Source organism: Neodiprion lecontei, chromosome 1 (genome assembly GCF_021901455.1).
Source record: "Neodiprion lecontei isolate iyNeoLeco1 chromosome 1, iyNeoLeco1.1, whole genome shotgun sequence".
Taxonomy (NCBI): Eukaryota; Metazoa; Arthropoda; class Insecta; order Hymenoptera; family Diprionidae; genus Neodiprion; species Neodiprion lecontei.
The window spans coordinates 38,107,524-38,123,755 of record NC_060260.1 but is presented as its reverse complement, the minus strand read 5'-3'; the positions used below and the strand labels follow the sequence as shown (position 1 = coordinate 38,123,755).

General features: G+C 37.6%; 2 protein-coding genes across 5 annotated transcripts in view; one reads left to right on the top strand and one right to left on the bottom strand.

Moving 5' to 3' along the window:
* The window catches only part of LOC107222497 (neuropeptide-like 1), a 31,173-nt gene extending 23,392 nt beyond the window's left edge, over positions 1-7,781 (bottom strand). For 2 of the 3 annotated variants that reach the window (XM_015661887.2, XM_015661889.2), the window contains exon 1: positions 7,560-7,780. In XM_015661887.2, the coding sequence (XP_015517373.2) occupies positions 7,560-7,637 (78 nt within the window). In that variant the 5' untranslated portion in view covers positions 7,638-7,780. Of the gene's footprint in view, positions 1-7,559 lie in introns of all 3 variants that reach the window. The other variant, XR_006906425.1, reaches the window with a different exon arrangement.
* Positions 7,782-12,479: 4,698 nt separating this feature from the next.
* On the top strand, positions 12,480-16,131 carry LOC107222485 (2-phosphoxylose phosphatase 1). Of its 2 annotated transcripts, none has more exons than XM_015661870.2 (3): positions 12,480-12,903; positions 13,062-13,229; positions 13,504-16,131. In XM_015661870.2, the coding sequence occupies exons 1-3, from the start codon at positions 12,813-12,815 to the stop codon at positions 14,814-14,816; spliced, it is 1,572 nt and encodes a 523-aa protein (XP_015517356.1). In that variant the 5' UTR covers positions 12,480-12,812; the 3' UTR covers positions 14,817-16,131. The 2 variants fall into 2 exon arrangements, with proteins under 2 accessions (XP_015517356.1, XP_046602757.1); XM_046746801.1 differs by having other exon boundaries at positions 12,836-12,940.
* The last annotated feature ends 101 nt before the right edge of the window (positions 16,132-16,232 follow it).

Genomic DNA, 16,232 nt, shown 5'->3' with positions numbered 1-16,232 from the left:
CTTTTCAATTAAAATGCCGTAAGAAAGGGTCGTAAGTTGATTAAACGCTGCACGAAGTAGAAAAGCCCTTAAAATACTGTCGCTTTTTAGCAGGAAGCCCGACGACGATTTGGGTAAATTAATTGTAAGTGACGCCTCGCCGTCTTCGGCACTCGCAAAATTATAAGAAGACTGTATGAAAGAGAGACCGAGTTGTGTAAATTATATAATACAACCGAAAAAATGAATCCTTGATCAAAATTCCACGCAATGATAAACGCAAAATTTAAATAAATATTTTTATTAAATTCCGCAAGTTGGGCAGGAAAATCGCATCTGGAGTCAGCAGAAGGGCGATTTTGTCACTGAAAGTACGCCGCGTAATTTCGACTTTCAAAACGGGTTAAATTACACATAATTCACTTCAGATTTTACAGCGTTCCTTCAAGTTTCCCACTCGTTGTAAAATAATCCGTACTCATCGTCAGCGAAATAAATTTCCGTGACAATTTTTCACACCTGTAGAATTATCGTTGACAATTTTGCTAATTATAATCAATCGACGAATCTGAGAGACATTTTTATTACACTGATTTCAACTTCTCGCGTAATCGGATTTCGCAGGATCCCGGAAACCGAAGATCTTGTGCAATTACAACTTCTTCGTTCAACGCCGGAGAAAATTTTTCGAATTTCTATGAGTTTAAAGTTTGATTCTCTTTGACGCGCAACCCTTTTATTGTGTATATATATATATATATATATGTGTGTAAGGATGCGACGATGGAACCCGACCGACTAAATATAATCAGATGACATCAAGAACGAAGAGAAACATGAAGTGGAAAAGAGGGGGACGAGGATGACAGAAAACTTCTTCTCTCCTTTCTCGCTCTCGATAATTTCGGGAACGAGATTATTTACCTGATTGCAAAGTTGAATTCGGAGAGAGAGAGAGCGAGAGATAAAGAGAGAGAGAGAGAGAGAGAGAGAGAGGTGTTTGTATATTCGTGAAAACGTATATAGACATATATTTAATATCGATTAATACTTTAAGATTAGATTGGTGGATCGAAATTTATGAATACTTTTCGGTAATTTGAATTTTTTTTACATTATGAGAGGGAAAAAAATAAATACAATTACGAAAAAACGTTATCGGTATCGGATTTTCATTTTAAATCGCTTTAAAATGATTGAATATTCAACAGGTTCTTGGGATTTTACTGTACGATGATTCATTTTACATATTCCAAAGACTGTTCTTTGCAAACTCGTTGGAATGAATTTTCTTTTTTGTTCACTATGTAGTCAATTGTATTTTTGTTTATAGAATTCTGTACGATTGTGTTTCAATGGGCAGGGATAGCAGAGTAATAAAATATGTATCGCGCTGAGAGAAATTTTTAGTTTCAGTTACCGCTCAGTCTTTGACTATTTTCTGTTATAGTTCTGGGTAGAAAATAAAAATTAGTTTTCTAGCTGTTACCGGAAAGTCTGGTATCCGTTACTATTCTTTCTCATTACGATCGCTGTTGCTATATTTTCTTGCAACTGTTGCGAAAATTTAACGCTTGTGCAAAAATAAATTGACGTTAAAGCCTTGCTTAACTAAAAAAGTAGAGTAAGCCTCAGAAACTGATTTTGCGTTGCAATAACCAAAAAAGGATCGACGATAGCGCAAAATGGTTAGGCGTGTCTCGTTTTTCCTAATTCCAACGATATTCAAACAGTTTTTTCAACGATACCAGTTTTACTGAATTTTTCCAGTTACTGTAAAAAATGAAATTTTTCTCAGCGCGACATCGTTTCCCATTAAAAAGTATAATTTTATCACACGGCGTGAGAGTTATAAAAAAAGAATTTCGTTTTTCGCTTCCATACCTAATACGTGAAATGATTCAAAGACATGGAGATTCAAAAAATTGTCACGATCTTCAGGATTTCAGGCTCATGTTTATTGTTCGGAAATACCGCGTGTAAGGCGCAGGGGGAAAAGTGTAAAAATAAATCGACAAGCACTCGAGGTCGGAAAGTGAAAACGCTGATAAAGAATACCGTAGGTATAAACTCCGGACCGTGGCTCGTTAAAATCGATTATAGCCCTGAGGGTAGATCGTGCACAGGCTTTTATCGAAGACAGGGAAAAAGCTAAAAAGCTTTCGACATAAAGCAAAGCAGCGAAAGTCCTCGGGACGGGGAAAAACACGCGTCGGAATGTCTGAAGTTTAAAATTTCTACCGATTTATCAGGGGTGGGGCACGTTTTTCCAGTTCGAATCTTGCCTCTCGGGGCTCTTACGTCCCGAGCTTTTTGCCGCCCCTCCGCAGCTTTATTAACTTTGACCTCGCGGTTAGCATAATTTCGTTGCCGAGGATAATCGCTTCGGATTAAGGCTTATCCCGGTGTGTACACACCTCCGTGTTTGATATTGCGGCAAGTCTATGGCGAGTTGAAAATATACTTATCAAACTAATTAACTCCGCTCTTTCTCTCTCTCGCTTGATGACCCGACATATACGATACGGGACCTCTGCGTGCTCGTCTGTGTTTGCGAATCGATAGACTTAATCCATCACCTGAGAGTTAGAGAGAGAGAGAGAGAGAGACACTAGAAATTCTGTGCAGGCTGCTGATTAACGTTATCGTCGCTCTCCTTACGCTCCTTGGAAATTCAAACTTTTCACTTCTCTCAGCTGCACTCCTGCCGCGTGGAAACTAATAAACGAACAAATTCATCGGCGAGGACCGTGAAACACGGGATTTTAATAAGAGGAATTACTCTGAAAAAAACATACGTGTAACTACAGTCCAGACCGGATCTTAAAATTGACGGTTAATTCATTTTATTAGTTGTTTTTGTTTTACCCAATTTTCAAAAATGGGAATCGAGAAAACAGTGACCGAATGTATCCTCATATTTTGTACCACACGTGTGTTACATATACCACTGAAATTCTTAGTCGTTCATTTTTATCTCCAGGTAAATCAAATTGTATGTGAAACGTCGGAAACACGAATGGAATAAAAACTCGACGCAGACGGAATCGGCAGGAGCGTAATATAATATCAGCTGTGAATATATAAAATCGATTTTTTGAGTATAATAAATATCGTTTGATTTAACAGAGAACAACCGAAACAATAATTTAATCGAGTTACTGATTGTGAATGAAATCACATTTATTTATTTATTTTTTTTTTCTATTTGATGTTTGGTAAATACTTCTTTTTTTTATTCTTTGGTTTGTGTCTGGGTGCAATATATTCTTTTCCTCCAGCGTTCGATTCAAATCTCGTGAGATGTTTGAATGCCAGAAATGAATTTTTCAATCTTTAAATTTAAATTTCTCAACTGAGACAAAACATTTCGAGTCGTTCAGTCTTTTTCGTTTTAATTTCAACATTTTCTCATATTTCTTGTGCTTCTGTCCGCAGTTTCGTTTTTTGCAAAACAACGCGGCGAGAAAAAAAAATAAATAAATAAATAATAATAAATAAATAAATAAACCGTTGAAAAAAACCTGCGATAATTAAAGTCCAAACTTGAGTCTTGGGTAAGGCGATCCCGTGTCAAAGAAGCCACGGAGGATATTCCGTCCAGAGAATGTTAAACCCGACACTGGAATTCTTCTTTGCGGTAGGCAAAAGCTGCTCGTCTCGAATATTTGCAAACCGTTGCAAAGATCCAACGACGCGTGATGCGAAACAGACGTGTTGCGTAAAGAAATAACGCGTAATTTAGAGGTGGTCAGATTTCGGAGGGTTGAAATTTTTTGCTAAAATTCCTCTTTCCAAAACCGCTCCAAAGAAATTTTCGCATAATTTTTCTGCACGCTCGCTGAGCGAAAGGAATGTCGCGACAAAATTTCTCTTCATTAAAGTACAGCCGAAGCTAAATTAAAAATAAACGTCCGAACGTTTTCACCTGTCTTCCGCATTTCGCGCGAATTTTTTCTCCGAGGGTTGTTATTTATTGAATTAAATACCGAAAAAAAAAAAAATTAGACTAAATTAGCGAAATTGAAAGTCTTGTTTTTAACGTAAGGTGAAGAAAATTTTTGAAAATTCGTAACCGACTTTCTGATAATTGATCGGTTGAAAGAAAATCAGAGTCTGGTTAAAATATCGATACACAATTTCAACAGTTTTTAATAAATTTTTTTTAGCAAACTCATGGGAAAGAAGGTATCTCAGATATACAAAAAAAAAAAAAACATTAAGTGCCTGTGTATGTTCATTTTGCAATTAATATCGATTTGATATCGCGGAAAGTTTTCTTTGCTTAATTCGTCCGCAATATGTGAGTTTGGATTTTATGGTCCGAATAGAAATCGCTTTGCCATGGAAAACTACGATAGAAGCAATTCGCTCTATTTGCGCAATTATCCAAACACACTGTGCATAAACAGGCAAATTGGAAGAGAATCAAACGATCAACTGTTTATACAGACCGGGACAATTACGCGCCTTTATTTCCCCGTTAGAATGTCAAAGCTCGAGCCTTGGCCTCGCAGAGCTTTTCGCTGTAATCCTTAATGCCCGTAATTAACCGGGATCAGAGTGAAGCATGTATTTGTTATACGGTATACGCAGAACCGTAAGTAGGTCTAAGCATCGTTGCGATTGCAGCCAATTTGCGAGCTTAAATTTCGCTGGATTCTCAGCATTTTCCTCATTTTATCGGCATCCCATTTCTGACGACTGTGTACGATCAAAAATTTTACAATATGAAGAAAAACGTCCGTTGCAGCGAAGGAAATAAAGAAATCGATCAATATCGATTTGAAACTTTTTCTGTACTTATTTAACAAACTTGCAAAATTATACAGTTACTAACAATTATTCTGAAAAACAGATCGATTCAATTTGAAAGATAAAAAGTCCTCCGCAGCGGAGCGAACGTTATATTTTACGATCATCAATCAAAACTTCTGTCGGATAAATTGAATACAAGCAATATTAAATCCTGCACGTTTTTACCGCAAAGGTTCCGGATTTTTGTGTATAATCTGCAAACGTTTAGCTGACTTTTATTCACCCCTTTAATTTTTTTTTTTATCACTCGTTTCTCCCCTCGTTTATTCACTCGGCATTCGTTGGCAGATTTTTCCCATTTATTCAAAGCTACAGGTTCTTATCGGTTTGACGTATAATCCGAATGGCAAATCCCGAAACCGTTCGAACGGGTAACGACAGGATTTTAATTGATCATCTTGTTAAGGGTAAAAGTTTGCGGAAAGTTGTATAAACGATCCCACGTTGCACGTTTCGGGTGATTGATATTTTCACGCTGACCTGTGTATGCATACCTATTTCTGTGTCTACTTTTAGAATTCCCCCCGAAAAGTCTCCTCTAATTGGACTCCACTAAACCAAAATCAAAGTACGCGTAAAGATTTCACCGACCTGCCAATCAGCAGGACTTAGCCGACGGTCCTTCGTCGAGTGAACAAATAATAACTGTATAAGACGCAATATTCTTCAAATTTTTCCATCTCATTTTATTCTTCAACATATTTTCGCAAAATCTTTCTATTTTCATCCGTCACTGTGTTGTTGTTATTATTAATCATATAATAATTAAATTCTCGAAATACTTGTTGATCAAGGTGAACTTATTCAATTTTATACTCTGAGAAAAATTTCGTTTCTTACAGCAACTAGAAAGATTCAGTGAAACAGGTATCATTGAAAAAACTGAACATTGTTGGAATTACGAAAAACGAGGTACGCGTTAACATTTTGCGTTATTGTCGATTCTTTTTTGGTGATTGCAACGCAAAATCAGTTTGTAAAGTTTACTCTACTTTTTTAGCTAAACAAGGATTTAACGTCAATTTATTGTTGCACAAGAATTAAATTTTCGCAACAGTTGCAAGAAAATATAGCAACAGCGATCGTAATGAGAAAGAATAACAACGGATACTAGACTTTCCGGCAACGGCTAGAAAAGTAATTTTCATTTTCTACCTAGAACTATATTTTTCGATTGTCATAAAAAATGAAAATAGTTAATGACTGAACGGTAACCGGAACTAAAAATTTCTCTCAGTGTATTACCATCAGAATCTGAAAATATTATTGCTTCCTTTATTTTCTAGTTTATGTCACATTAGCTTGAGAAAGTGTGCACAAATTTTCGTTACCGAGAATATTAAAATTAAAAAAAAAAAAAAAAAAAAACCAGTTGTACGTTAGTTTTTTTCGTTCGCCTCGAATTTCATTGTAATTTTGATTTATTTTTTCTTGCATTTCGCATTCCAGGAACTATGTTTTCTACTCCTGACGAGCCAGGAAAAAAGCGTTTTATAATTATACATGCGAAAAAATCGCGCAACTCAAAATTAGACTCTTATATGGCCAGGTTGACGAAATTACATGAAATATCACAGTTTTACGCTGATTGTATAATAATGCGACGAACATTAGGTGGAGCGGTCTTCGTAGCTACAACGACAATCATAACAGTGTGTAATTAATTATTCGGAACGGAATTTCACACATATGTAGGTGTAATTTACGACAGCACGTGAGTCCGACATTTGCGGGGGCGAATAGAGCGGATCTGAATTTCGCGACGCAGTTTTCAATGGTTGTTTGCCATTGACTGCAATTGGCCGCAGCGCGAACCGCCTGCCATCATTTTAATAAGCGAGTGATTTTTCATTTTTGCAATTTCGCGTCATTTGTTGGTCAATTATTATCCGCAGGTCAAGACGTTGAATTATAACGCAACTTTCGCGAATATTTCCCGCAAAGATTTCGCGAAGTAAAAATGCGCGCGGTTATAGATTCGGTTTCAGGGATTTTGAATCGAGATCCCAGCTTCACTGCTGCAAACGGCTGAGCTTGCGATTTATTCCACACGCTGATCCGTGCATGGCCAGGTTATTATTCCGCGAATACGAGGGATCAAAACGCAAGGATTTATAGTGAAAAATTGAGTGCGACGTCAGGACTTTCCGGTCCATGTTCTTATTGTTTTTCCGTAACGTTGATGTAGTCTCAAGTTTTCACGCGAATCCGCCGTAGTAGAACTTTTCTTCGCGGAAAAGAAAAGTGATATTGCAAAAACAAAAATTAATGAGACGGATATTATTTTAGACATAAATCGCGATACACCCGATCTCAGTTGTGGTAAAAAATAATAATTGAGCCCTGCGGGGAAGTTTTTTTTTTTTTACCGCGCGTTAAATTTACAACGTATAAAGTTATATCAATAAAAAAAAAAAAACCGTTATTACAAAACTCCAAATTAGGCATTATAAATGGTGTACTGCGACAAAATTACGGTTTTAATTACACTGGAGGAACGGAAAAAGACCTTTTTCTTGTTCTTTTCCCGCGGCCAATTTATGTATCGCCAATTCCGGAACCAAAATAAATTCGACGTTAATTTCTTTTCCCCAAGGTACGTACCAACAATTGTTATATTTACTATTCTCGTGCATCAATACCGTGCAAAAAAGTTGGCAAGATAAATTTACGGAAATAAAGAAAAGATGAAAAAAAAAAACTCTCGATCAAATTATTAAAAGGGACGATTATCGGGGGACAAAATATGATATCGAACTCACCAGAGGCAGGCTGATCTCGTTTACGACCGAGACGTAGAGAAGCAGAGTGATGAGATAGCTCCTGGCGGAGGATGCCATGGCGTCCTGGTTTCCCTGGAGCGGCTCGCCGATGTTTTCTTTGTTAATAACTGGAAGAACTCCTCCCGACTCGTTCGAGACTTATAGGGCTTTAAACTGGAACGCGGTGTCCGTTGCGAGTAGCGGTTTCGCGGGTTTCGCGCCCTTATATAGGGGCTCGACGTCTTCGACACCCCCTGCGGCCGGGGCGCAAGCGTCCTCAGCGTCACTCGCGCCGCGTTTTCGCCCTCTCCGTGTGTGAGTTAGCAATTTTCCACGGACTGTTGCTCGCCGTGCAATATTCGGCAGGGTTATTACGGCATGTTGCCCTGCAAGTTCGCTCGAAAGTACAACAAGCGGCTTTGGGCTGACCGTGAGCCATCAGCCTTCGAACTTCCCGTTTTCACACTGCAGGTTCCAAGTTCACGGAACGAAAAAACTGGGTATCGGATTCTTGATCAACACCCTGAAAATTCTTTAGTGGCATAAAATTTCAAACCCAAAGAGCATGTTTTTGGTTTTTTGACCGCCATGTTGGATCCACCATCTTAAATTTTGAAGATTCAATATCATATTCGTGATCAGTGATCCCGAAAACTTCGAAATACCGAGTTTCGGCCAAATCGATTTACTTTGGATTTTGGTCCACCGTATTGGATTCGCCATTTTGGAATATCTGTAATGTAACCTCAAATTCGTCATCAGCGATTGGAAAAACTTCGGGGTATCAAGGTTTATGAAATGACGTGAAATTTCAAGGTCAAAGACCATCGTTTTGGTTTTTTGTCCGCCATATTGGATCCACCATCTTAAATTTTGAAGATTCAATATCATATTCGTGATCAGTGATCCCGAAAACTTCGAAATACCGAGTTTCGGCCAAATCGATTTACTTTGGATTTTGGTCAACCGTATTGGATTCGCCATTTTGGAATATCCGTAATCTAACCTCGCAATCGTCGTCGGCAATTGGAAAAACTTCGGGGTATCAAGGTTTATCAAAATCCATTGATCCGATCTCAAGATACCATGATTTTTATTTGATTTTTTAAGATCGTACTATTAAAATAATTCGAAAAATACTGAATCGACTAAATCCAAATTCTAATCAGTTCTAAGTCTGAAAAACCGCGACAATTGAGACGAAAATCATTGGAATCCGGTAACTTGTTCTCGAGACATCATCCAACAAATAAAAATTGATCAAATACATACACAAGTATCTAATTGTAAAAACGATTGGAAATGATTCTCTGAACTTCAAAACGTGGACATCTAGTGAAAATTCAACTTTTCATTTTCAGGGAGATTACAATAACTTCCTTTTTTCTCTGAAACCAGAGAAACGGGAAGTTAAAAATGAATTGTAAAAAGTAAAAAGATAAAAAGTATAAAAAAAAGAAAAGAAAAAAAATAGTAAAACACGAACAAAATCCGCTATTTTCAAACCTCTAGTACCCTTCGCGTATAACTCGTCACGAAATATATTCTACTCTCGTATATGGTTCATCCCCCGCAGAATCTGATGAATTGTTCTACCCACGCAACTCGGACGTTTTACGTTTTAACCCCCTTACGGAGGCTGCAGACTGGCCCGAATAAAAATTTTCAGATACTTGCATATACCGCAGTATACATAAAATTCAACGGTATATATAATATAATCGTATACATGCATACTATATACATGCAAGATTCGATCGAAAGTTTACATGAATTATTTTGAATTTTGTATTGCTTGTGGTAATAACACATGTTATGTAATACATTTGCCGATCTTTAGGGAAAAAATTAAATTTGAAAACATTTATAGGTGTTATACAACTTCGGGAAGAGAGACGTCGTTAGCGTCCTGAGAAGATTGGGAGTCGCCGATTTGCTTTCATTTGTAAAATTTTTGGTTCTCGATCAATATCGGAATCGTGTGAAAGCCGTCTTTGTGTCCGCGAATTTGTCGTAGGTGGGTATTATTATACCCGAATCAAGGAGATGGAAATTTCTATTTATAAAACGGAGTGCAGATCAGACGAGCTGACGAAGAAATTCGAGTCTGCGAGCCGGCATCGAGGGGATTGAAAAAGGAAGCTTGATGACGCGACGGCGTCCGATGATGAATCGGATATGCGCCTCTGGTCGGTTTCTCAAATGACGTACGAGATCGATACGCCTTTTGGGGATATAAGTCATGAATAATTGAAATAGAATCTTCACCCTCGGAACTCGCACCGTAAAAATAACACCTCGTAAATTTCCTAATTGCCAACGATACCGCGCATGCATATGTCGACGTAATTTATACGCTTGAACGTCGCTTTGCGACTTTTCGCAATGACAAAAATCGCTTTAGGAACCAATAACTAATCCGTCAAACTGTCTCAGTCAGAAAAGTTCGGAAGAAAGAAAAACCGATTCAAAAATCTTGAGCCAATTCGAATTCACATTCATTTCTTCAAATAACAACAGTGACATTTTTTTACTCATTTTATCTAATTTCCTAACTTTTGATTCAGATGGTCCGACCGATCAATCCTAAAAGTGATTCTCTTCTGCATATGCTTTGTCAATTTTAATTTCCGAATTTATTCATCCATCTCGATCCACCTCGCCTATTTTAACGGCGTGACTGGCTATAGACATGATTCGTTTGACGCCGAATGGACCGTTATTATGTCATAGTTCGATATAATATGATTTCCTATTATACGATGGGTATATCGAACCAGGGATTTTATTTCACTTTGTTTCATTAAATTTTAATTATCAATCCAAAGAAAAAAATTCAGTGAAGAAAGGTGAATGAAATTGCGAAAAATTAATTATTTTCTCGAAAAGGAGAGCAAGTAACGCGGTAATGAAAAAAAAACCTGCTGTCCCTAACCATGGATGTACGAATCTTCGGTTTTCATGAAAAAATACACATTTCCTTTGGGAAATGGCTTTTCGTCGGACACGTAATTCGGTTTCATTATACGTTATCGGTTCTTTCTACGAGTCAGCGAGGTCCCGCAAATCTGGCTTTACACGCGTATAATGACGCAGAAAATATGTATCGTACTTCGTGATGAGCTTTTATATCGTGGTCAGTCGTCCAGCTCGTTTAATAATTTCTGCACTATTGGGATGCCAACGGCGACAATCGTAGCATAATACCATAAGTATTCTTATTGTTTATATTTCTGTAAACAATAATGTATTCAAAATATCGTCGTCAAACAAAAAGGTTCCTGTTAAGAACTTCTTCAGTCTCTCTTGACGCGATGCATTTTGCATTTTACACACATACACAAATACATAAATCACGGAAATAATTGGCAAATCTTTTTTTGCAGTCAATTATGTATATCGCACCACGTTTTTTACTTATATGTTTTATTAACGCGATATAAAAACGGGAATGGTCTGTATAAAATATCGTTATCTGGACTCGTTCACCTCTTATAGACCATTTGTTCCTCGGATCAACTACGGAGATACGTATCGACTTGACATTTTTACGACGTAGAAGAGATAATTATTTCGTAGCTTCGTCCACGAATGTATCAAAAATGATGATTAAATTTTGTTGTAGAAAAATTAAACGCGCAGAATGAGAATCTTTGAAAACAATTCACTGAGCCGGAGGCTCGAAAGTGATGATCATTGTTATACAAATGTGAAGTAAAAAAAAAATTTCGACTTCTGATTTAGCAAGCAACTGTATCATATTATAGTATTTGAAGCATACTATATTGTTCTGTTCAAAATGATGAAAATCAATCCGCCATGTGGAATTTATTCGCGTTAACTTGGAAATTACGTTTGGACAGATCATAAGGCGTTAAGGGAGTTCTATCGCATAAAACGAATTGACGGTTAGATGACAATGGAACCATTTTTGATAGTGAATTAAATATCTAATGAACATTTTCAACACTATGAAAAAGAAGTTTGCTGAAAGAGTACACGTTGAATGATGGGAAATATATATGTATAATGATATCTGGGGCCCAAGGCGACTTCGAATCACAAAAATTTATCCGAGTTATCTTCACATGTTGAGCTACGCATGTTTCAATTTTCATCTATTTCTAACCGTCAATTAATATTCTAATAGAATTCCCTTAATCGGGAATTTACATTTGAAATCGCTATTTTTCCATACCGTTATTTTCTATTTCCAATCGTTGGAGGGATGGTCTAAATTTGTAGTCTAAATCCAGAATTTCGACCAGATTCTGCGGTAGCTTCGGCGGCCATCTTGAATTTATAGCGAAATTTGTTTTCGTCAAATAACTTGTCCATTTTCAACTTTTCACTAAAAACATTCATAGCCAAGGTAGGATATTCAATTCTCTACAACTTTGGTCACAGCAATTTTTGAACTGTGAACGATATTTTTCGACTTAAAACACATATACCTACTGAAAATGACCGTGTCTTAAATCATATAACGTTATGACCAAAATCAACGTGTAATTTATTACACGATTTATCTTGTAAATTTTAGAAAAATATATAAAACATCACGCAACGAAGTCACAAAAACGCGAATCATCGGATATACTAGATAAAAAATCATGTAATCAACCGTACCTTCTCGAATTCACAGGCTAAATTATGTAATAACATCTTATGATTTATCACGTGAACATTTTCGGCAGGGATAAATTCAAGATGACGGTCAAAGCTGCTGCAGAATCTAATCGCTCGAAACTCCGGATCCAAACCACCAATCTGGATCCCCCTCCCACGATTAGAAAAAGAAATTAGTGCAATCGAGAAATTGGAATTTCAGGTGTCTCGTGGGCTACGAGGATTGAGGGAACGGAGAACGCATGCGCCGAATCGAGGGTCGCTCGGCGGCCGCAACCCCTTCCAAATAAAGAAGAATCCGTGCGAGTGTCGAGAAGTCCATTTTCACGCCCGTGTAAAAGCCGCGGGCTCTTGGAGTGGCCGTTCGACGCGCGGCGCCATCGTCGTCGCGTCAGACGTCGCATAAAACTCGTCGGCGAAAATGGCTGCGGAACGAAATTCGTATCACTCTCGTCGAGACGAGCGCGGCTAACGCGTATCATCGTATGCAGACGGGGCGAAGCACGCAACGATGCGTTTATCGCTGCCACTCCTGATCCCAACGCCTGATCGCTCCCTGGACCTCCACCACGAACCGCGATTTCGCCGTTCCGCTGATTTTCCACCTCCGAAGAACGTCCTAAGATGCTGCCGGAAATGCTACGGCTCTCTTATCAGCATCGAGCGTTCTATTGTTACGTGATACTCAGCGTATGGATCTTCCTTTTGGTCGCTGGTGAGGACCACGGACACGTTTCATAATCAATTCTCTAGTAAATCATTTTTCGTAATCATGGTATCTCATGTCCTTTATATTTGTTCAACTTAATTCCAACGCACCTTTGCCGCGGCTACGCTTGTTTTATTCGTCGGTAATCCTAGTTCGTTCTCCAGGTATGTACAAATACATCGGAGTCGACGAGAAAACTTACACCCAGGGTAGACGTCCTCCGAGCGATATTTCCCTCAGGGAATTTCCAAGGAACCTCAAGCTCGATCTGAAAACCAAAAAGATATTCAGATTCTGCAATTCACCCGATGATATCAATTCCGGAGCTGAAGGTAAAGTTTTACTATCACCTTGAGTATAATGTCAATTTATATTCAAATGTACAAATACACGCTGGCACACGTACAAAATCTATACCTTGTTTTCAATTCAGCACCACTTTCACATTTCACACCAGCTAATCATCTCTGGTGTATCAAATTTCATCTATTCTCGTATCTATACCATTTAAAGAGACGTTACAACTGACGTACTGCACGAATCCAGACTTTGATGTTCTACAAATAACTGCACTTGATTAACAAATGTATTTCTCTTATTTAACAGGAAAAGTTGATGGCAACCTGACTCTGGAAGGTATTCTGGTATTCATTAGACATGGAGACAGAGGTCCCCTGACTCACGTGCGGAATATCACAACAGTGAACTGTGCAAAGGACTTCGGCGGTAGTTCCGAGATGGAAAGTGTTTACTTGGCTTACCAAAGTTTCCTGCAAAATGTATCAAGCTACTCGAGAACAGCATGGACACAGTTTCTGGGACCTTTTCATGGGTTTCCTATGCTCCCGGCAGATTCGAAGGAATGTAAACTAGCTCAGTTGACCGGTTTGGGTGTAAACCAACTGCTCAAAACTGGATTGCTGCTGAGGAATATTTACTACAACAAACTGAACTTGAACAATGGCACGTTAAGTTCGAAAGACGTCATAGTTTACAGTACAAGATACAGGAGAACAGTGCAAAGCGCGGTAGCCCTGCTCTACACGTTTCTGGAGTATGACAATTTTGGCAACCTTGCCAAAATCAATTTGCAAGAGAGCCAAAGTCTCACCTTCTGCAATACAGACTGCGCCTGTTCTGCCGCTGATAAATTCAGCAAACAGCACTCAAAGGAAATGGCTGAACATCTGAGGTCTCATCCTGCAGTGGCAAACCTCATTAAGCAGGCTGGTAACGTTGTCTTCGAAATGCCTGAGCAGGCTCAAAGCACCGATCCAAATTCACTGAGGGATGCTCTGCTCACTTATGTCTGCCACAACGCGCCACTGCCATGTATAGACCTAGAAGTACAACAATTTTGCGTTAAAACAGAACATGTCACGAGTCTTTTTGCATATACGGAATGGGAGGCAAAGCAGCATGCAAAGAGCAGGAGCCAAAGAAAGTACGGTTTATTACGAGCCTATGGTTTACTGAGGGACATTGTGTCTCACATGCTGCGAATCGTCTCCGATGCTAAACCGAAAGTAGTCTTGTATTCGGGACATGACAAGACCTTGGAATACCTTGCAACGGCACTCGGCTTGGTCACCGATCGATTTTCTATGTCGCATTACGCCTCTCGATTCATTATTGAGGTGTACAAAATGAATCCGAAGAATGAGAATCACATAGCGAGCGATTTCTACTTTCGGGTCGTCATTAATGGCAAGGATTTTACCCAGGATATACCGTTCTGCAAAAACGTAAACTATTTCAGTGTTAATGTTCATAATCGGCCAGATAAAACTGATAAAATCAAAGCAGAAACTAAACTTTGTCCGATTGAAGCTATCATCAGACAATTACACGACGACTATTTTGCACCATTTAATGCCACTAATTTCAAAGATGCATGTTCTATACGAAAACATGGGTAACCGCTCAGTTTGAGGGGTGATTCTCTGCCTTTGCTGTAACAGAATTGACTTTTTTAGTGACACTGGACTGAAGATGAGTACAATTTATACCAGTATTTTCTCATGAACACAAGCAGTGGGTTGTGTTGTGCAATTATTAAAATATCAAGAAAATTTTCGTGTTTACAAAAGTTGTACTTGAAATAATTTAATGGATATTGAGAGCTTCCAATGACAATATACTTAAATTCTTTCATATGAGAAAAAAAACTGGTGTTTGTTTTACTTAGCTCTGCTTTTTGGGAGGAAAACGTTACAAAACAATTTTATATTGATAAAAAGGTGCGAATCTCATCCCTTTGAATTAAGTCCAAACCGAACTAAGCCAATTCTTAAATTTCGTAATCTCTTGCGGTCCAAAAGATTTGTACAGTATATCTAGGCCATGATTATAATGGGTGAAGAAAGTTGTGTTAAACAACCAACTTGCACACGTTGATAAAAATTCACTCAACTAGAGCTTGTTTTGCGTTTCGAATTAAAAGTGTATAGGCTCCAATTCTGACAAAATCCAAGTAAAGTTTATAGTATGACAAATTTGTACCAATCAAGTATTAGATTGTCTCTGCTGGTTTGATCATATTACATATACCTCAAATCTTATGCAAAACTTCATAGAATATTTTATAGTAACTAACAAATGATCGTATATGTTGAAGTTGTTTAAGTCACAAGTTTACACACAACACACAATAAAGTCTATCCAAGAAAGCCTTAACAAATAGTCTTCTAGCATATATTAGTGTATTTGAAAAAAAACGTTAAATAGGTGAATAGCTTTAGATGGCCGTAATATATTTTTTATCATACCTGATGTATATATGTATATAATACTCAGAAAAGCGACAAATATATGTACATGTAAATTTTGAATATTGCTAGAGATCAGTCAATGATAATTTATCATTGTAATTGGATCAAATTGCGTTTAGTCTTCTTTGCGCATTCGAAACTGGAAAAATATTTTCTGAATTCAATGTTTATTATTAAAGCGAAAGATTTAATGTTCAGATATATGTATAATGTATAAATCGACATTAGTTTTCGCATAGTTTTCAATACCCACGATTGTTGAATGAATTTCTATTAAATTTATGAAAAAGCTTACATGATTCTATGCTTGTCGAGTACCTTAGGTGTGCAAAGTAGATACAATATACCTATAATATATCTTGTTTTGATGTATATTCTATAAGATTATATACCTATATATACATATATTAAAAAAAAACATTGTTAAAAATATTAATTCTTTATTACACAAAATATGCCAATTCTCAGTAGTTAAGTTACCAGCAACAGTACGTTCGCATTGAATACTGTTAACAGCGTTTCCTCAGTTCGCTAAAATTTTCAATTAAATGTAAATAATTTTTA

Bases quoted from the DNA above. Each gene is read 5' to 3' on its own strand.
- LOC107222485 (XM_015661870.2), top strand. From the start codon at position 12,813: ATGCTGCCGGAAATGCTACGGCTCTCTTATCAGCATCGAGCGTTCTAT. The intron at 12,904-13,061 runs GTGAGGACCACG...TTCGTTCTCCAG, and splicing joins GATCTTCCTTTTGGTCGCTG to GTATGTACAAATACATCGGA. The intron at 13,230-13,503 runs GTAAAGTTTTAC...CTTATTTAACAG, and splicing joins TATCAATTCCGGAGCTGAAG to GAAAAGTTGATGGCAACCTG.